This window comes from Metarhizium brunneum, chromosome 1 (genome assembly GCF_013426205.1).
Source record: "Metarhizium brunneum chromosome 1, complete sequence".
Lineage (NCBI taxonomy): Eukaryota > Fungi > Ascomycota > Sordariomycetes > Hypocreales > Clavicipitaceae > Metarhizium > Metarhizium brunneum.
In genome coordinates this window covers 6,475,001-6,495,383 of record NC_089422.1, presented here as the reverse complement: position 1 = coordinate 6,495,383, position 20,383 = coordinate 6,475,001, and the positions used below count along the sequence as shown (strand labels likewise).

The window sequence follows — 20,383 nt, the reverse complement described above, 5'->3', positions numbered from 1 at the left end:
CCTTTGCTTAAGTTTACTTCACAGCATTCACAATGCAATAAATGGTAGAAACGTTACATTGTCCAGATAGAACAAATGGCATTCACTCGAGCATAGGGCAACCTAGCATAATAAAACATTTGAAGGCATGTCAGGGTGGCGGCGGAGGGGGGCTGGGTTTTAGTTTGAGAGCCCCCGCGCTTGCCTACGAGCTCCAAGCTCGGATCCAGAAATTGACTGGATTGACCCCACCTTAGGTCGTCATCCGTTGCTCCCACCACTACTTGCTCACTTTTGTTTGTGCATGTTACCACAAGGCAAAAGCAACTGCTTCTGTAAATTTGAGGCAACCCAAGTTTGGCCTCGCGAGCCCAACTTGAAAAAAAAACTCGAGTCTTTACAGAGTCTACAAGAGTTCTCCTCCCGAAAGCTTGTTGGAGCCAAACCTAACTGTCGCCATCCCCGCTGGAAGAAGCTCAAGCTGTGAGCATGGCGGCAACCGCCAACATCAACCCGACACCGCAGTCGGTGACAAGCCTCGTTTCTAAACTGGGCGATGCTGATCCCGACTTCCGATTCATGTCACTGAACGACCTTTTGCACTTGTTGAATATAGCCAAACCCGATTTTCTCCAGCATGACTACAATACTGCAGCTCGAGCGGTTGATAGTATCATCAAGACGCTCGATGACCAGAACGGCGAGGTGCAGAATATGGCTATTAAATGGTCTGCAACAATGCCCCCAGGTGATAAAACCTCCTGAGTTTTCCTAACAAATCCTCTGTAGTGTTGCCCCCCTTGTTGGCAAAGTCCCTATGGCTATTATCGCGCCCATGATTGACAAACTATCTTCAATGGTACTGAAGAACTCGGTCGACAATGCCGTCACCTCACTCGCCCTTCGATCTGTCATAATAGCTCTCCCTCGCCCAGTTCCAGGAATTTCCACAACTCCTGATGTTCAACAATCGTATGACGCTATTCGGCGAGTTCTTATTCCTCGTCTTATAGGGCCGAATGCGGCCACTCCAAGGCGACAGACGACCGATATATCATTACCCTCGGTACCTGCGGGTATGCTGCAGGGAGACGACGCCAGTCCAGAAACCGTTGACGTCTTGATAGAAGTAGTGCGGTGCTTCGGGCCCCTTCTCCAGTCTGTCGAGGTTGAAGCAATGCAACACGTTGTTATGCAGCTTCTTGAGAGCAATAGACATTCTTCTGTCGTTAAGAAGCGGGCAGTCGTTGCCATCTCTATGCTTGCTGTCTACCTAGCGGATGAGCACCTACGAGACGTTATTCAAAGGCTGGCTTTCAGGCTTTCTGACCCTGGCACCGGTGATGTTTCGCGACGTCTCTACATTTCCATTATAGGAAGTATGGCTCGTTCTATTCCCATTCGCTTTGGGCCGCACATTGCCAGTACTGTACCACTTATGCTCAAAGCACTCTCTGAAGAAGAGCTTCAAGATCACCTGGAAAGGCTCAGTGACGGAGAAGATATTGGTATCGAATTTAATGAAGTTCGGGAGGCAGCCCTGGTATCAGTTGAGGCGTTTCTTGCTTCGTGTCCCCAAGAAATGCGTCCGTTCACCGACGATATCATTGCGGCCACACTCCGATACCTCAAGTATGACCCCAACTATGCGGTTGACGAGGAAGACGACGATGTTGATATGGATGAGGATGAAGACCAAGAGGATGAAGATGATGGATTTGATGCCGATGATGGATTTGAAGATGACGACGATGACGCCAGTTGGAAGGTCCGACGATGTGCTGCCAAGGCCCTATATACCCTCATATCAACCCGTGGCAGCGGAGACCTCCTGGATAATGGCGTCTTGTATAGCCAGGCGGCCCCTTCTCTCATTAAGCGCATCGATGAACGCGAAGAAAATGTCAGGCTGGAAGTTATTTCGGCCTTAGCACTTCTTATTCGTAAGACCGGCGAGGGCTTACATGTGGCTAATTTTTCCTTGGACGATTTAGATCCTCCTATCGCAGCACCCGCGCCACTTAACCGCAAGCGTCGGAGACAGAGCAGCGCTGGAACTGCAACGACAGTTTCGCAGTTCATGGCGGGCTCCGGTCTCACGTCACCGGTTCTGGAGAGGGTGCCTACTACTGGCCCTCGCGCGGACTTGGCACAACTTACACCTGGCATAGTCAAGGCATCCATCAAGCAACTAAAAGGCAAAACTGTGCCTACAAAGCAGTCTATTATCAACCTTTTGGATGACATTGTATTGGTGCAGCGAGGGGGCTTGGCTTCATTCTTCCCAGATCTTGTCGGCTCGGTTCTTGATGCTGCAAAGTCCACTGGACACGGAGCCACAGTTTCATCATTGGCTTCTGCCGGGGGTTCTGCATCTGCAACGCTTAGCACACTTCGTATCGCAACATTACGACTGATTAGCGACATCTCAAAGACGCACTCGTCGTCAGTCCTCCAGCCCTATCTTACGAGTATCGTTGCTGGAGTTATTAATGCAGTACATGATCGGTTTTACAAGATTTCTAGTGAAGCCATTAGAACTGCTGAAGAGCTTGTGAAGACCATTACTCCTCCACGTTCCCGAAACTCGGGCTCTAAGTTCAAGGCCGAACTAGAATCACTCTATGAAGTCCTCATGGACAAGGGCTCAGCAAACGATGCTGATGCTGAAGTTCGCCAACGAGCCATTCATGCACTAGGCGCTTTAATCTCGAGGACTTTCGGCGATGGCTCCAATCTTTTGTCTGCAGATAAGCGGATGAAGGCTCTGAACATCTTACGTGAAAGGTTGAAGAACGAAACTACTCGACTTGCTGCGGTGCGTGCTGTGGATAATGTGGCGGCATTCGCATCAAGCCCAGGTGAACTCGAGAGAGGTTGGATCCAGGATGTTGCACTTGAACTGTCAGCCCAACTTCGCAAAGCGAATCGATCTCTGCGGGGCTCAAGTGTTAATGCTTTGAAACATCTAATCCTGTCAAAAGCCTCTCAGGGTCAACTTGAGAAGCAGACAGTTGATGGCGTTGTTTCTGCATTAATGCCAGCCGTTACAAATAGCGACACGCATCTGCTTGGACCGGCTCTGGTTATACTTGCCAGTTTAACACCGTCACATGCCGATGTCACAGTGTCTAAGGATATGGTTGCCGCTCTTTGCCAGCTCTTGAAGTCCCACTTTGCTGGGATCGCTTTAGATCAGCTCCTGGAGTTTGTGGCCAGGATTGGTGAAAGTGGTGCCAGCCAGACGCTCATGCAAGGGCTACTTAAGGATGTTAGTATCTCCGGTGACCCTTCCGTGGTTGGCAAAGTTATCGGCACATTGCTTGTCACAGGTGACACTTCAGCAGGGGTTTCTGTTGATAGTTTCATCTCTGAGCTGGAAAACAGCTCCAAGACTGGTGATGAGGCTCGGGTTAGTCTTGCCCTCGCAGTCCTTGGAGAAACTGGCATGCGACTCGGATCATCATCACCAATGAGACCAGACTTGTTCTTGCGCCAATTTCATTCAGAACCCGATAAAGTATCTCTTGCAGCCGCCATTGCACTTGGTCGCGCTGGATCAGGCAACGCCTCAGAGTTCCTGCCTGTTATTTTGGAAAATATGCAAGCGGGAGGGAACACTCAGTATCTTCTTATCCAGTCTATCAAGGAGATCCTTCTATCCATTGCCGTCCAATCTGTCGACATACGAGAATACGCCGTCCCTATCTGGGATCAATTACGCAAGGCCTCAGAAACTGCCGACAACAGAGTTGTCTGTGCTGAATGTGTAGGGCGGCTGGTGATCCTTGACCCCAGCTCTTTTATGACCAAGCTTCAGGTATTTCTGCTCATTGAAACTGAGATTTTCTTTGTTGCTAATTCGTATCAGGCGTTACTCAAGGACACATCATCAGGCATTCGAGGCATGGCCGTGCAAGCCGTCCGCTACGCTCTCCCTGAGAGCGATGAAGCATTTGATAATGAGCTGAAGAACTATCTGATCGACATGCTTCTGGTAATGTTGCAAGATACGGACACAGAAATTCGGAGACTAGCCATGTCAACCCTCAACTCTGCGGCACACAACAAGCCTGACCTTATTCTGCCACATCTTGGTGAGCTCATGCCGTTTGTGCTGGGCGAATCAATAATTAAACCTGAACTCGTCAAGGAGGTCATGTTGGGCCCATTCAAACATACTGTGGATGACGGTCTGGAAGTCCGAAAGGTACAGTCGATAATTGGTTATGTCTGGTTGCGCAGTTTGCTAATAGTTTGATAAATTAGAGCGCCTACGAGACTTTGTACGCCCTCATGGAGACCGCGTTTACGCGGATCAACAATATTGACTTTTATGATCGCGTTGTGGCCGGTTTAAAGGACGACAATGACATCCGACAGCTCTGCAATCTCATGGTCTCGAAACTCATTGTCATTGATCCGGACGAGACAGCCCGGAGACTTGACTCTATTGCTGAAGCATATCGAGGAGTATTATCTATCAAACTCAAAGATAATGCTGTTAAACAAGATGTTGAGAAGCAAGAAGAGGCTAACAAGAGTGTGCTGAGGGTCACATTATTACTTGGAGACAAGATGAAGGCCATGACTGGCAATGCCGGTGCTGTTACTAGCAATGCTGGGGCAGCTGGTATATGGACCTCATACTGGGAATGGGCAAACAAGGAATTCGAGAAGCAGCTGAAGGGCTTGAGAGAGGAGAGCAAGGAGCTTCAGTCCCGAATGGTGTAAATGAGTGCGCTGCCGTCATTCGGAACAAAAGGGGCAAGATGAAAAACCTCTATAATTACGAAGTAGAAATGATACATGATTGTAGCTCTGTCCCACCCGAACATCACAGCATGCCCTTGAAGCTAAGTTTGACAAAGGAGTAGTTGGAACCTAGTTGGTTTGTACCGCCATTCGACGTCCACAACATGGGTGACCGTCTCACTCGTTCGGCGCTGTTCTTACATGGTCGGTCCCCCGCTTTCTATTGCTACTCGTCTCAGCCGCCTCAGAGCTATCTGTTCGATCCAACTGTAAATTTAGAGGCGAAGCATTCGCTCCAATATCCAACTTTCCTTCCCCCCGGCGAGTCGGGGGTACCAGAACATCCAGCCACCTGGGAAGAACAAAACCGCATCCGACAATGAGCAAGGCAACATGGCCAACACCAAACCCCAAGATATGAAGCGGGTCTTCACGAAGCTGATAAAAGGACGGGTAGGAAAAGCTATATACGATTGCAAGAATTGGTGCAGACACGTAGCGGATGAGAGGTGCCCAAAAGAATGGGATACCCCAGTTGTTGCCGCAACCAATAATCTCGTTCAGGTCTCGGCGAAGTTGATTGCCCTGGGAAAGTGTTAATAAACCGGCATTGCAGATGAAGCCTCGGATATTGTGCTTACGGAGTAGAAACCCAAGTACCATAGCCGTTTAGTGAAAATATTCTTTCGCCAGAACTTGGGCGTGCGCTCCTCTGGACTTTTGCTAATAATGACGGAGGCTATGGTGCAAAGAGTGAAGAACCCAAAGCCCACACCTGCTCCAGAGGCCGGCGACACCGCTTGAGCTATTACGACGCCGAGGATCATACCTCCAAAGAAGCCACTGTTAAACCCAATGAAGGCGGGAAGTCCAACTTGGCCAACGACGTCTCTCCACCGATATACAGTAGTCGAAGTGACGCATTCTGCCCATACAACAAATACCAGCGCGACATCATTTGTCCATCGATCTATGCCAGTGAGGAGATAATACCCAAACTCTGTGCAATACGGCAAAGAAAGCAAGAAGAACACAATGACAATGACTGTCACGACAACCGAGCGATTCCATCGGGGCTGCGCATCCATGACCAGCGTGACCAGCGCATCCACCATGGCAAACGCGGAACTGTACCCTAGAACCATCAACGTGAAGAAGAGTAGAACAGCCCAGAAATTAGCACCGGGCATCTGTGTGACGGCAGAAGGGAGAGTGATGAAGCCAACGGTGAAGCTGCCAAGACGCACACCTTCCTGGGGGAACAGGCCAAGAAAGCCAACGACACCATATACAGCAAAGGCGGCAATGTTCTCAAAAAGGACATTACTGCTCACTATGAGAATAGAGTCCATGACGGCGTTGGAGTATTTCTGATTGTACGATGCGTAGGAGGTGAAGTAGCCGAAGCCGACGCCGGTTGAGAAGAAGACTTGGCCGCATGCCGTCTGCCAGATTTCGCCGCTCCCGAGCTTATCACCGTTCCAAGTGGCCCAGAAGAGTTTGACGCCCTGGGATGCGTTTTCAAGCGACAATGACCGGCCGACGAGTACGATGGTGATGACAATCGGGAGCCCCATTGTGAAGTAGACTACCCGCCCAGTGAGCCCGACGCCGCGGAAGATGGACACCCACACCAGAAACCACGTGAACACGGTCCATCCAACAGTCTCCCCTATCATGCCTATCCCTGGGTACGACGTATACTTGATGACCTCGTTCCCATCTGCAGAAAGGATACCTGGCACAGGCTCAACATTGGCCACGACGTCCTCGTAGAAGAAGTCCTCGCCCCGCCCTTCCCAAGGCAATGGGCTCTGAAAGGAGCTCCGAAAGTAAATCATGATCCAAGCCAGATTTGTCACGAAGTATGGACTGACCACGAATCCAACATATAGCAAACTCAACCCGACGCCTTTCAAACGATGATGAATGGAGTTGTTGGCAACCACACAACCTCCACGGTACGCCTGACCAATGGCGATTTCGAGAATCAGGACGGGAATGGCAATGAGGAAGACGCACATAAGGTATGGTATGAACCACTGCAGGCCGTTGTTGTTGAAGACTTGCGACGGGTACCGAAGAAGATTGCCCATGCCAGCGCATCCGCCCATTGCCGCGAGAAGGAAGGCAGTCCGAGAGGGCCACTGGTCCCGGCCATCCGATGATTGTTGTGGCGATGGAAGGAGGTACTTGGTTATCGATTTGAGTTTGTCCATTGTAGACCAACCGTTGTATCTTTTTTTTTTTGGACTTGTTATGAGGTTGCGATCCGAGGGCGAGGGCTCACACGCCTAGCAAAAGCCACGGAATTCTGACACGATGCTATTGCCACGGGCCAGCGATTCAAGCAAGTTGAAAAGAAAATATGTAAAATGTCAGAAGTTGAACCGAGAAAGTTCATGTCGAACCAAAACACCCGAAACCTGGTAGTTTCCAGTCCCGGACCTTTCGCCCCTTGCCTGCATTTCTTGAAATCATCAGGCCCGCTCGGCGCGAAGGCTGACAACGTCTCCAGGGATAGACACCTGGTAGCTTCTTGGCAGATTTACCCCGTTGAGGGAAAGCAGCGGCACGCCATTATCCACAGAAAGTGCGTGTTTCTTCATTGCCTCCGTGCCAAGGCTCTGGGCATCGAGATGGTGGGTAGTGAAGGGTTTGTGGCCAATCTAGATTTCAGTTCTGCCTGCTTTCCGTGTGAATGTTGGAATGCTGCTCACGTAGATGGTCGGCTGTTTGGATCCATGCACTACTTGCGAGTACAAGGAGTAGATTGGATTGAGATTGACCGTTTCGGCGCGGGGGTTCGTTTTGGCATGTTGTCGTCTGTAGCCGTGCCATCAAGCGCCAAGACAGGGGCGGATGGTGCGGGTCAGCAGCCATGGCGTACATCATTGCGGAGAGAGCGATTTAAGCATAACATTTCCCCAACCTGGGGGCCGTCGTCCTCGAATCAAGTCATCACTCGAGCCTGAAGATTCATGTGGCTTTCGGATGGCCGGCACTAAGGGAGGCACATGAGATGCGAGGCCGGAGCGGAACATCAATGTTTGCGACACGGTGCGGTGACAAGATTTACCGGCTGACGTCTTCAACCGGTCATGCAAGCCATTTCAAGGTTCAAAGGCACATGCAGTCTCGGAGCACAGTCGACACAGGTGTCATCATTACTGGGAGGCAGGAAACCTCTGTACAAAATTTCAACTTGTATTACATTATATACGCAAGCTTCCGCAATGACCTACTCGGCTTCGCATCCTCCTTCTCTCCGGCGCTTATCGTGCTTGTCCCTACTGCCCCAGGCCCGTTTCCGTTTCTTCTCGATACCCGCGGAGCGGCGCGAGCTGGCTCCTCTAGTGGCGGTAGTCGTGACAGACGTCGTCGTCGTCGGTGGCGGAGCCCGACCAACGGACTTGTTGGAAGACACATCCTGGCGAACCAGTCGTAATTCATTCAGAAACGACCTGATGTGTGTGTCCTTGAGCTCGCTACTGCTCGGGAAGGCACTTTGCAGCCGTATCTTGGTTGCGGCCCCAGCAATGACGTCGCTATACATCAAGTCGAGACGTTTGCTGCCGGGATAGTGATGATGAATGGCCTTTGTGATGGCTTCAAGATCCGAGATGTGGACTGCAAGACGAGGGGGGAAGTGCTGCGAATGATTGATCATTTGACCCTGGTTTTCCCTGGCATAGGTGCCTATATGGCAGAAGAGCATGTAATGCGATGACGGCGCCTGGCCACAGGCCATTTGTTCCAAGCTGTAATTTTCGCACAACTCATGCAATGGTTGGTTCCTTTGGGAAGAGACGATTTGCCTCAGCCTTTTCATGTCTCGACCCCCTGCCGAATAGCTCGCCAGTGTCCACGGCCGGCGATCATCAAGGCGGCATATTGCCGCAAACTGTATCGCGGCCGTAAGCCGCTTCGCTTTCTGTCCCCATATGGGATGGCAGACCAAGCAGCTGAGTGCTTGGCAGAACGCCTCAGACCACAGGGCGTACTGGTTGCCGCTTCGGGCCGTCTCCTGCGACTCTGAGCGTTCGCAGGTTATCCCATGTCGCGGTGATAGGATCGCGATAGGTGACGCGTGAAGGAAGTTGCAACACAACTTCCAGGCTCTGAGTAAATGGACATTGGATTTGGAAATTCTCTCAAATTCCAACTTGGTCCAAGACTTCTGCCACGACTGGATATCGGTGGACGGCCGTTTCGGGCCGAGTAACGAGTCCAAGTCATGAGCTTCGCGTTGGTTGAACTCGCTCACAGCGGCATCCCACCGTTGTACGAATCCACAGGCCGCGATCTCCAGCGGGGAAGCCTCGGCGAGGTTAAACCACTCCTCCGCTGAGGGCGAGGTGGGTGCCATCGTGAAGGAAGGATGCGCGAAGAAATGAGGGTGGAGTTTGAGCAAGAACTTGGAGTACCAAGTGCGAGTAAGAGGTTGATGTGCTCAGCTTTTAAGTGGTGAAGAGACATCAGGGGGGATCAACAGATGACAGGAGTCCAAGGGGTCGAGAAATGGCTTTGCTAATACCGTCACATATCATAGCAGTGTCCAAGAAACCGCACTCGTTAAAAAGCCAAGGCAAGAGGCTTCTATGCGAAATAACGTTACACAGTCCCGCCGACTTGGTCTCTGCTATCCTTGCTGACTGACCCTGCTGGAAGTGAACCCTCGAACTGAACCCCTAAATGGGCGTGGACACGCCACGGTATTTTATGTGATATACCCCCCTAGGTTTGCTGTGCGACAAGTGACTGCCAAGTTCAAGGGTCAACGGTGTTTCCGTTGTACAACGTCGTAAACCATGTCACCCGAGGCGCCCGCACAGAGTGGCTCTGGCAGCTCTCTGGGCTTGAGCGTGTTCATGGTAATTTAAAAATTTGCACCTGACCCTACAATACTTTTCGAGCAAGTCCCATAGACTTGTCGCCCCCGACTAGTCGGGACGGCTGCGAGAACACTTACAAAGGTGTATACAGAACCTTCATTGCTAACATGGTTGTCGTTTTACTCCCGAGGAAGAATCATGTTGGACGCCTATATTGATAGACCGGAGCATTGTGAAAGTAGCGAGTATTAGCATGAAAATAAGTGAGGCCATGTGTTGGTCCGTAAGAACACTCCGTGATCCCACCCAGCTCCCAACTCATATGAACTATGAAGCACGAACGAGGTCCGTGAAGGCTACTTACCGCTGTGTCAGTTCAATTCGAGAAATTGGCATTAATCCCATCATTGGAAGTCATACATATACTCGCCAAGAATAAATTCTTGCGCCTTCTTCCCGAGATTGAGCATGAGCTTTGCATACCCATTCCGAATCAAGACGCCCATTTACTCTTGTCAGCTCACAGTACCAAAGGTCAAAAATTTCGTGATTCCCCCTTTTGAGAAACTCATAGAACTCATCAGTCTGCGATCGCCTCCTCGTGAGTGGCCTGGAGGTCATGTGCCACTCTCAGATTCATGCCAAGGAAGCAGAATTATTTTGCAGTCAACATGGACTCTTTGCTTTCCCTCTGATCAACCAACATCATGTGCTGCGCGTTATTGGTTCAAAGGAATTAGACGGACAACCGTTTTGTTAGATGTAGGTCAGAGACGATCTGGGAAAATCTTGGTGACTGTATGGAGAGCAAATACGTAGCTGTTAAAGCCGTGTTTTCTGCTGGCCAATATTGAGAATTGGCGACACGCCTGTGAGGTTCATTTGTCTCTTTATCAACACAAACCTCGCCCTTACTTGCTTGTCTCATGAGCTACATGCTAAAGCCAGACTGTCGTGACCAAATTCCTCAATAGATCCTGGTGCAGCTCTTCCCTCCCAATCCACAATTTGGTTGTATGCACCCAGAGTTCTTATTCTTTTACCAGCGTGTTTGAAAATATGAATTAGTCCTCTTTCTCTTCAACGCCAAGAACTGGCGTCAGCATAACAACCCTTCTGAGGTTAGCATGATGGAAGAATTCTTGTTCAAAATGTCTTGTATGCGGCATTTTCTCGCATAATACATGCCGTTTGAAACCGACCGGAGCTTAGGGGTAAGATCAGATAGTAGCATGTATCCGAAGGCCGTGCTGGAATCATGCCTAAGATCTTATTGCATGGCCTGGCCTCATCAAGAGACCAGTCAAAGCATCTCTCAACTCATGCTGGCCACTGGATATGCCTTCCAAGTTTACCGCATGATATCCGTAAACTCAGACGGGCGCAGTCTCAAATTTCTCCTGCCCATATCCCCTATGCCACGAATTGCATACCTTGTGCCTGATTCTGCGCACTCATTCACTCCTTCACTCCTTCACGGCCCTTCTCAACTAATATTGGACTGCACATCAATTCAACACAACAATCTATATAGCATACCACTGCTCATCCAGAGATCCTCGGTGCTTGTAATTGTTGCTTCAAGGTCCAGTGGCAGGATGGCCTTCGTCGCATGGTCCGATAGCTGCTCGCTTCCGGGTGTATTCACCGCAGAGCTCACAGTAAGCGATGCAAATGTCAATATTGGTGCTGGGGGAGTAGTACGCTTGTATTTCACAAGTCTCAGGGACCAAGATTCCTCCGCGATGCTCGTGCCTTTATCAACTGAAGCAAATATATCTGTAACACGGAATGCTGGCGGCGATTTACTCGCCAGGAGAACACCACTCCTGCGTCTCAATACGTTAACAGCTGCCGATGCCAGCAGCATATCAGAAGTCAAGTCAATGGATGTTGATTGATTGCGACATCCCGAACAGGAAAATACAGTATTTTTGCTGGTGCCTGGTCTTGTATAGCACAACTTATAGCAAAGAAATCGTGTTGATATTTGCAAAATTCGTCGTTACATGCAGGTATTATACAGAAACACATATAATAATACACTTCTTGAGGGCACAACATACAAAATTTATCTGAAAGATTACATTAAACGCCTCCCGCGATAGAACACCGGTCTGCTGAATGTGCTGCATCTGCAACAACGATCTAGTATTGCCGAGTTAGACGGCGTATTTCATTCAACTTTCTAGTCGGTACAACTTGAAGCATATTTTACGCATATCTCATCATTGCGAGTTGACCTCATGAGACCTATGACTAGTCGTGAATCTGTATAGTCGTCCCTTGGTTAATAGATAAGGATGTCCGCAATATCTGGCGGGAAAGTCACATCTGGCTCCATGTCCGAATGAACCCCGTCCTTCACGTTATTTTCTTACTAGTCCTACTACTTTTACCATCGACATGACACTAATAGATGGAAGTAACGAGAATCCCTTCCTACTTCGGATGGCAGATAGATCGGCAGGACGTGTTGAACCATGTCGGTCGGAGAAACTTTCCAGGAAGTTATGCCTAGACTAGCCGTATAATTGCAGCGTATGCTCGGTGGAATTATTGAGTCGCCCCGATACAATATTGTATCCACATTCGAAAGACTACCTTTACATGACGATCACGTCCTTGAGTACCTAGGTAGAGAACAAATCTCACCGAGGGTGGATTAGACCTCGTCTCAGATAGTAAGGCAATGGAACAAACTCCATGGGTTAGTAAACGGGTCGAAATCACTATTATTGAGGTAATTTACGAATTCCAGGACCGGATGCGTTCACACTTCTGGCGTCCCCTTATTCTGCATGCGACGGCAGGTAGCACTTCGGGTTTCTAAGTGTACACACTCGAGGACGGCGCATGAATATTGAGCCCCAAAGCGTCAGGGTTGTCAATTGCTGTTCGGTCCAAAAGACGGTGAAGCGAGACTTTACGACCAAGACTTGAGTTTGGACATTCTATGGATACGCTCCACAGACATGCAGATTTTGGCATGAGAGCAAACACTCGTCAGTTGTAAATACCTACCTAGGTACCTAGATTATGTAATGTATGAAGGCATGATTGTGTGCCGTACATGGCTCAAAGCGTGGATGGGCATTGGTTGATGGTCTGAGCCTTGGGCATACGATATCGCACGCGGTGGTGATGAGTTGGCCAAGGCGGCGAAAAATATCAAGATTCGGTCCTTCACTAGGCCGGATTTTGATAGCCAGGTTCCTTTGATACCATCAAATTCGTGCTGGCTAAAAATGCAGGCATTATACATGCACGGCCAGGAGAACATTGACCGATTCAGAGTCGTCGTGTGCCCTCAATAATGCATCGTTGTCCCAAGCGCAGAAGATTCCATCCTAGGATGCAACGGACTACGAATCAATCCGACACGAACAACAAGTGCAGCAAAAAGCATTGATGAGCGGCCACCGGAAAGGATTTGTCCAACCCGTGCCGGAGAGATTAGATCAACTCACCTAGGTCAGGACCCTTTTATCTGAAGATCTGTCCGTGTCCGTCGGGCTAATCTCTCAAAGGGTCCATCGGTGAAGCGGGCCGCCGTACCCCCAACACATTCTGGAACGACCCCTGGCAGGTACTCAAACCAGACGACTCCTGATGGACATTGTGGATCACGAACGGCACCTGATTGCCAGGCACACCACGCAGCTTGGACGCTGCACGCGTGGAAAATGCCAAAATCATTCTCAAAATGCAGCCACTACTGTTTCTAAACCAGCCAAGGTGTACGGAACAGATGTCAGAATCTCTTTCAAACGCAAAACACCATCCAGTGGGTTTTTCTCTTTCCCCATAATACCAAAAACTCTGGTCGATGTCCCTGGCGGCGCCATAACCCGAAGATAACATTCGAACATTTGAACGGTCAACGGCCAGCGAGATGTGGGGCTTACTGGGCTGTTCCCACGAGGCGCACAAGAAGTGCGCGATTTATCATGTGAAGATCTTGGATGGGACCAGAATGATTCAACGTCAAAGAGTCATCAGATATTCGCAGCCTGCTGAGAACATCACATGCTGGTGACCAGGGTATAGGGAATAACGCGGCCAATACTAAATTTAGCATGGCTATTAGCATTATGGGTTTACGGCGTGAGAACAAATGTGTAAAGGCTTCCCTTCCCTGCCCTGAAACCCAAAATCACATGAAGGAGAAAATCAGCCAAGCAAATATCATACATGATGCGTGAGCGCATTACTGCTTGCTCTGGTATCAGTCTATCCCCAACGCCAAATCATCACTCGTCGCCCAATCGGTGTGGATGCATATTATGAAGTCTGTTTTTTACACCACGCTGGGATTGCGACGCATCTCTCGCTGTCGATAATGGTTCGTCACATCCGTGTCCTCCTGGCGGCCTTCGCGGCGTAGGATTAGGATATTGACAATGGCCGATGCCATCCAAACTATCGCGGCCGTGAATGAAAAGGCGACGTCAGCCTTGAGCTTTCCGCACTGCTGATCGAATGGTGACACGTCCATCCATTCAAAAACCCATTCACAGGGGAATCCCAAGAACTATCATGAACTGGTCAGTTGGTGTGTTGGGGGTCGCAAAGGGATGACCCAACTCACATTGAATAGCAAGCCAAATGTGACCCACCATAACAAGCTGACGATGATATCGAAAGGTATTTGGATAAAGGCGTCGGTGTAGGGCAGTAAGAAGAGAATTGCCATCAGCAAGGACAAACTGGCAGCCGCCTCAATGTAAATGAAACGACCAAGATCCCATGTGCTGGCGTTCGACTGGTAAAGGAAGAAGCCCGTAATGCCAGCAACGATGGTTCCCGAGGCGACTTGTAGGACTCTAAGTATATAGTAAATAATGCGACTGAGCTCCATGATGGTAAATCTCGATCAAGTTCTAGATGACACGGTCGGCGTATTGCGGGAACAAGCGCAGTTTGTTAGCAGATAACTGAGGCGAGCATATTGGAGAGAAAGAGTCTGCGTTGATTAGGCGGCCTTCTACCTAAGTATTTGTAACCATCCATGTAGCCCATGAGACGGCACACGGAATCGTCAAACCCATTCGCGTATTGCGCTTACGGACATGCGGCAAATCATAGTTGCCGGGGATATCATGAGATTTTTCTGTCGATGGGGCGGCAGGGACTAGAAAAGAGGACCCTTGACAAAGTCCCAATCTCAAGTCCGCCCTCTTTGCGAGTCAAGCTCTGTTTGCATGTGCCCGGATCCTTGTCACGGACGGTAGTTGGGCGACAATCTCATTCATAGCAATTCAATGTTAGCTCTCAAACTTTGGAAGGCAAGTGCGCACCGAATGGATTTCCAAAAGGAGAAGCCAAGGCGGCGCAAAGAACCACCCTCGGAATAAAGCCACTCCCGTCTCGTTGACCCTGTGCGTATCGGATCAACTATTTTACGCTTGTATTAATCTCGCTAGTCGCTGTTGGGAAGTTACTTAGATGTAAGGCTTCATTACTTGCATAATAGTTTACTTTTTTATAGTTCGAATGCTGGCTTTTGAAAGTTTGATAGCTGCTCCGATCTGGCTGTGGCTTTGTCGCTTCGACAACCGATACCGGGCCCCCATAGATGTTTGTATGGGGATCACGTAGAAGCTGCCTGTACGGTCGCAACAAGTCAATTCAATCAATTCAATTGAAACTGTTCAGAGATATCTATCGCCTGCACTGTCTGTCGCATAATATTATGCATCTTGGCCGCTTGCTGTGTTAATTTTTGGAAGGCTTGATCCATTTTATCTCCAAATTCAGCAGTGATATCATCATCCCAAATAAACGAGGCATCTTGGCTGCCCTATCGTGGCTCTGTAAAGGGACGGTATAAGCCTTTTGGCGATAATTTTTGTGGTGTTGAGGCCGTGGTTCCGTCATCATCGTCATCATCTTCAATTGCGGTTGCAAAACGCATGTAAGCTCCAGGGGCCTTGCCGCCAGGCTCATAAGAACTAGGTAGATCAACAGCATCGAGGCCAATAGCTGTTGAAGCTATTCGTGTCACTTTAATAGCTGCTGGAGCTGTTGAAGGCGGCGGTTTTTGATGATTTTGAAGGTCGGCTCGAGCCTTAACCTCATCTTCAGCGATGATGTGCTCGAATTCAGAGAAGTCGCGGCGGGTCGATCGGACAACAGAAACGGTCCAGCAGGGAAATTCGTGTCATTAAATGGTAGAGGCTCTCCTCGCCTGATTTACCCGGGTCGATGTCGTAGAACATTGCGGCGAGGGCAATGGGTTTTTCAGAGTCTCCCTCAAGTCCGTTTTTCTTGCACGTAGCGTGCTAGCTTTACTTCAAGGTCCTTGATGCTGTCGGATACGGCCTTCCCTTTTTGGTTCTTGCCCTTTTTGATGCCGTTATTTTTGAGTTTCCTTTCCGGGTATTTTACCCAGCACTTATCAATTATGTGACCGGTTCTGTGACAGTAGGTACACCTGTTTTCACTTCTAGGCTCAAGCCGAGATGCTTCTTGCGCCACGAACCTTATCAGACGCTATTCCAGGTACTCCTCTGCCGGCCACGGCGGTCACCGCCGCACCGCACATAATCGCCCGGAACTATGAAGAAGTACTACTACAAACAACTTCATTACAAGGGCGCAAAAGCTTGCAGCCTGAAGAACTGTAAAGGCGGAGAGTATAATGCTTTTGGATTTTGGTGAGGTTAACGTTATTCTTGCGGTGAATGGGCGTATACCACGTCCAGATCCTTTTTTGTAACGGCCCGGAATAGAAAAACGACAAGTTGCACAAATATCATGCCGTGTATCTCGTCAGGTGTGTCCCCTTTATTATTAGCTGAGGAACCTACTATGAACATCGACAGGCGTATCTGGCTCAACAAACCACTCTTTATACTTGTCTTTCAGGCATCAACTTTGCTTCTTCTGTCTGCTCGTGGTGCCCAGCTTGCAACGATTAACCCCGGGTTCTGGTTGAACCAACGGGAGCAGGCAAGTGACCAAGCGATGTTTCGGCGTGAGCTTTGGGACCATCTCACGTCCCGAGTCGGAGAGCATGCCAAGCAGCCTGACAATTAGCAAGAAAGCTTCTTGCGATTGAACTAGCTAGATGAATCGCTACAACCTAGTTCTCACCCGAAGAGGATCCTGGGCAAGAGACAAAAAGTGTTGGATATGACTGCCCGCCGCCGTATTAGCTCGTGCTACGAAGAGGGCCTCGCGATAGAACGACCGCCTATACATGTGTGTTCACAATATGCTTCGATTGCACGGTGGACAACTGAAATAATTCTATTGACAACATTAAATAGAAAAGAATCCAACGCCATGCCTAGTGGGACATGTGTGACTTGAACTCCAACGCTATAAGCCACCTTGCTGCATGTTTACCCAGTCTGGCATGTGAACATTATGTACAGGTCTCTCCAACCCGTCACCAACCATGGGCAAGGATCGCTTGTGGTTTGTACGGGTAGAATTGCGGTACGGCTTCCCATTGGCGTAGCAGTCGGTCTCTCTCTTGTCTGGAATAGTGCCATTCAGCAGGTATTCACGAATAATAGCAATAGTGCAGTCTGATGGATCAGACAGAAAAGCATGCCCATACCCATGGTGTACCACTAGCCTGGCATTTTCCATGCCCATTTCCTTGTGAAGCTCGCGAGCGTTTCTAAGAGGCGTTACAGGATCGTGTGTTTCCGCGATGAGCAAGACTGGGTGTTTAAGCTTGTTATTTAAGTCTCCCTGATATAACGCTGCGCCTTGGGGCCAATACTTATTATAGTTTTGGCACGGAAACACGGTTACAAAATGACTACCCCCGGAGAGAAAGCTCTTTTCGGTCAGGTTACGCCAGAGGGATTCCCAGAAGTCGAGGCCACTAGCAGGAGGGCCGTCGGCGCTTGCGTCTCCGCATACCACCATGGTTAGGAGCTCACTCGCAAGAGCCAGAGGCCTTTCAGGTTCTCGTGGTTGGTGGATAAATTGCCCGTGTGCTACAAGGGCCGCTATTGTAGTGTTGCCAGATTCCAAATCCGCGAGTGCTTCAGCCAGTGTTAACCAATATCTCGGGTTATAGAGTGCCCTTCTAATCCACCACATTATAAGGCTGTATGTAATAATAACTGGCCCCTTATCCTCGTCGTAAGCTGGTATTGGACGCTCGGCCAATCCGTCCAGGAGCTTTGCCATCCTCTCCTTTAAGCTGTCCAAGGTCACGCCGGAGCCATTCGTTGGCTTAGCAAGTGCGCAGTTACTAGGGCCGGCGGCGACACATTCTCCTAGGAAACCCTCGTTCCAAGCATCTGTGGTGCTATGGACCTTAGTCCCTGCGTACCCCCCCGTGACTCTGTGCTCTCTAGAGTAGTCAACGCTATCTAGGATAAGGCGTCCTGCCTTGTCTGGGAACATGTTGGCGTAGATTTGGCCAAGCGTAGTACCGTAGCTAGCCATGTATCCCGTTAGCTCTGGCTCTCCAAGGGCAACGCGGATTGCATCAACGTCGCGGGCGACTGAAGCTGTTGAGACAAATCGCGGGACGTCGCCGAGTTTCTCGAAGCAGGCCCTGAACCTGGCGTCATTTACGGCGTTGACCAGCTCCAACTGCTGGCGAGGAGACGGGGACTCCCTGAGACTTTTACCAACCGCCAAGTTCCAACGGTCGTGGAGCGCAGCCGGGTAGCAGCGAATAGTGGGCTGTGACAAGCCCACGCCGCGAGGGTCGAAGCCCAAGAAATCAAGTAATCCATTGCTTAGTATCCGCGAATAGTAGCCCCCAGAAAGGCCAAAGAATACGCCGCTCCCACCGGGGCCACCGGGGTTCATGACGATAGTTCGAGCGCCCTTCCCCTTGAGCCCAGAGGCTTGATACTTGGCAACGGCCAAGCGATGAATTCGCGAATCCGACTTGTTGAGGTAGTCCATGGGCACATCCAGGTATCCACAGAGGTGAAGACCCCTCCCTTGAGTGGAATTGGAGGAACCCGGTGTTGTCGCATTGCCAGGCGCTGGCCCCCATTTCCAGTTGTCCGGGTTAGGGTCAAACATCTTTCTCCAGGTCTCTTGGGGATTCGTATCGTTCAGCAAGGGGATGCCCTCGATGGTTTTGTTTGAAATGCAAGGTATGAAATGAAAGGGGTCATCCGGCTTGGGGAAGTCTCCCGTCGTGTCGGCGGGATTGGCCTGGCGGCTGTGGTGAAGAGCTGCAGGCGAGGCTGCCACAGACAGCACCAGAGTCGGCGCAATACCGATGGCTAGAATGGCCAGTCGGGTCAGGAAGCCCGGGGCATTGCCTCCTGGCTGTTGATCTGCCTGCTTCATCTTGTGCAGAAAGACTGTATATAAAGAGAGAATGAGTGTGGGCTTAAAGAGAGGGTGAGGAAAGCCGTAGCGGTGCAGACACTCAATCCAGAGAACGGGCAGCCAAAGGACTTAAATAATCTGCTCGAGGTTTGTTTTCCACCGAGATGAATCCATGTTCATTTTTGGTACTCGGGGGCTGGCCGTGTTGCAAGAACACATCCGGCCGCCGACCCTCGCCGGAATGTCAAGTTCAAATCTGATGATGTCAATTGATATGCAGGAGTCCAGGACCAATTGGCAAGATTGAGTTTGCCCGGATCGGCGAGGGCAGGTGGTGGGGCTGTGCCTTCCCAAGCGCCTGGGGCCGCCGCCACGTTGGCTCCACAGCCCAGGCCGGTGCCATGGGACTAGTGCTTGGCGTTAATGTTATTATATGGAAACATTGAAGTGCTGGCCTTGGCAGCTTTGGCACACCTCTGTTAGAGCCCCACTACTAGTGGCTCATGATCTATTCAATGTTGATGCTCCATGCCACGTAAATTTAAATATCTCGGTCTTATCATCCCGCTGACGGGCGGCTCTTTTTTTGGCGTCGCCTACTTCAACTGCGCCGTTATTATGCTTATTTTTACGCGCCATAACTGCCGCCACCGCCGTTTGTCGGGCAAATGGGCACGCAAGCCACTCGTGCGTTGAAACTTGGCGAGCCTGCACTGTACATATATGAAACATGGCACCACGAGTCAGCACCACGCTTCTGTCAGCCTGGAGTGTCAGTGTCGTCGGCACTTGTGTTGCCAAAAATTCATGGTACTCGACTCTTGGAACCAGGCGCAGCGGCAGGGCTAAGCGTCCAGATAACGATCTTCGGTTATAACACTTATGAACCATAAGAGTTCATTCATGGCCCTGCCGCTTCTTGTCGATAAAAACGTCCCCGGTCTATACGACTAACTAGGTACTTGTGCCAACGCCCGGTTTACAGGCTGCTCTGCATGGATATCCCTAGCCCAGTAGAAACAGAGAAGAGAAAAAGTAAATCAAGACGGACGAATAAATGGAGAATTAGCATAAATAACAGATAAATCAATACATCTAGACCGACTCTGTTTCCTGTTCCTTGGCCGTCGCCTGGGTTTTGTCTAGGCCATCTCGTGCAACCGGACCCCGTGGTAGATGCTTGACTGGCATTAAGCTATTCTCTAAGGTTCCTCGTCCTCGCTCTACTGTATGTACTATTCTAGGTTGAGAAAATCATAGAACAGCTTTATCCTATTCCGACATATCTTATCGTATACTATCCCCAGCATATATTCGCCGGGATGACTGTTACATACCGCTCCAGCGCCATTATAAAATCCCCAGCGAGTACTTTGCCTCATCCATTTGCCGGCTACACCAAACTTTTGATTACTAATAGAAGGGGTGGCTAAGCTAGCACTGAGTCCACCAGACTCGATCCCGGTTGGTTGTCCCTACCTTTGCTGGTGCCCGGGGATCCCAGCGTACTTCTCGATCAATCAGATGCGTTCGCTCTACAATCGGAACCA

At 49.9% G+C, this 20,383-nt stretch overlaps 5 protein-coding genes across 5 annotated transcripts; 1 reads left to right on the top strand and 4 right to left on the bottom strand.

Annotated features, from left to right (window-relative positions):
• Positions 1 to 468: 468 nt before the first annotated feature.
• candA-C (Cullin-associated NEDD8-dissociated protein 1, C-terminal part) lies at positions 469 to 4,713 on the top strand (the record flags this gene model as incomplete). The annotated part of the gene is made up of 3 exons (XM_066129839.1): positions 469 to 707; positions 769 to 4,189; positions 4,249 to 4,713. The coding sequence occupies 3 exons, from the start codon at positions 469 to 471 to the stop codon at positions 4,711 to 4,713; spliced, it is 4,125 nt and encodes a 1,374-aa protein (XP_065985971.1).
• A 198-nt stretch (positions 4,714 to 4,911) lies between these two features.
• Slc6a7 (Sodium-dependent proline transporter) lies at positions 4,912 to 6,953 on the bottom strand (the record flags this gene model as incomplete). The annotated part of the gene is made up of 2 exons (XM_014693089.1): positions 4,912 to 5,319; positions 5,376 to 6,953. 2 exons carry the CDS (start codon positions 6,951 to 6,953, stop codon positions 4,912 to 4,914), a joined length of 1,986 nt encoding a protein of 661 aa, XP_014548575.1.
• A 1,022-nt stretch (positions 6,954 to 7,975) lies between these two features.
• G6M90_00g019660 (uncharacterized protein) lies at positions 7,976 to 9,103 on the bottom strand (the record flags this gene model as incomplete). The annotated part of the gene is made up of 1 exon (XM_014693090.1): positions 7,976 to 9,103. The coding sequence occupies one exon, from the start codon at positions 9,101 to 9,103 to the stop codon at positions 7,976 to 7,978; it is 1,128 nt and encodes a 375-aa protein (XP_014548576.1).
• A 4,766-nt stretch (positions 9,104 to 13,869) lies between these two features.
• G6M90_00g019650 (uncharacterized protein) lies at positions 13,870 to 14,430 on the bottom strand (the record flags this gene model as incomplete). The annotated part of the gene is made up of 2 exons (XM_014693091.1): positions 13,870 to 14,103; positions 14,161 to 14,430. 2 exons carry the CDS (start codon positions 14,428 to 14,430, stop codon positions 13,870 to 13,872), a joined length of 504 nt encoding a protein of 167 aa, XP_014548577.1.
• A 2,465-nt stretch (positions 14,431 to 16,895) lies between these two features.
• G6M90_00g019640 (uncharacterized protein) lies at positions 16,896 to 18,851 on the bottom strand (the record flags this gene model as incomplete). Its single annotated transcript, XM_014693092.1, has 1 exon — positions 16,896 to 18,851. The coding sequence occupies one exon, from the start codon at positions 18,849 to 18,851 to the stop codon at positions 16,896 to 16,898; it is 1,956 nt and encodes a 651-aa protein (XP_014548578.1).
• Positions 18,852 to 20,383: the final 1,532 nt, after the last annotated feature.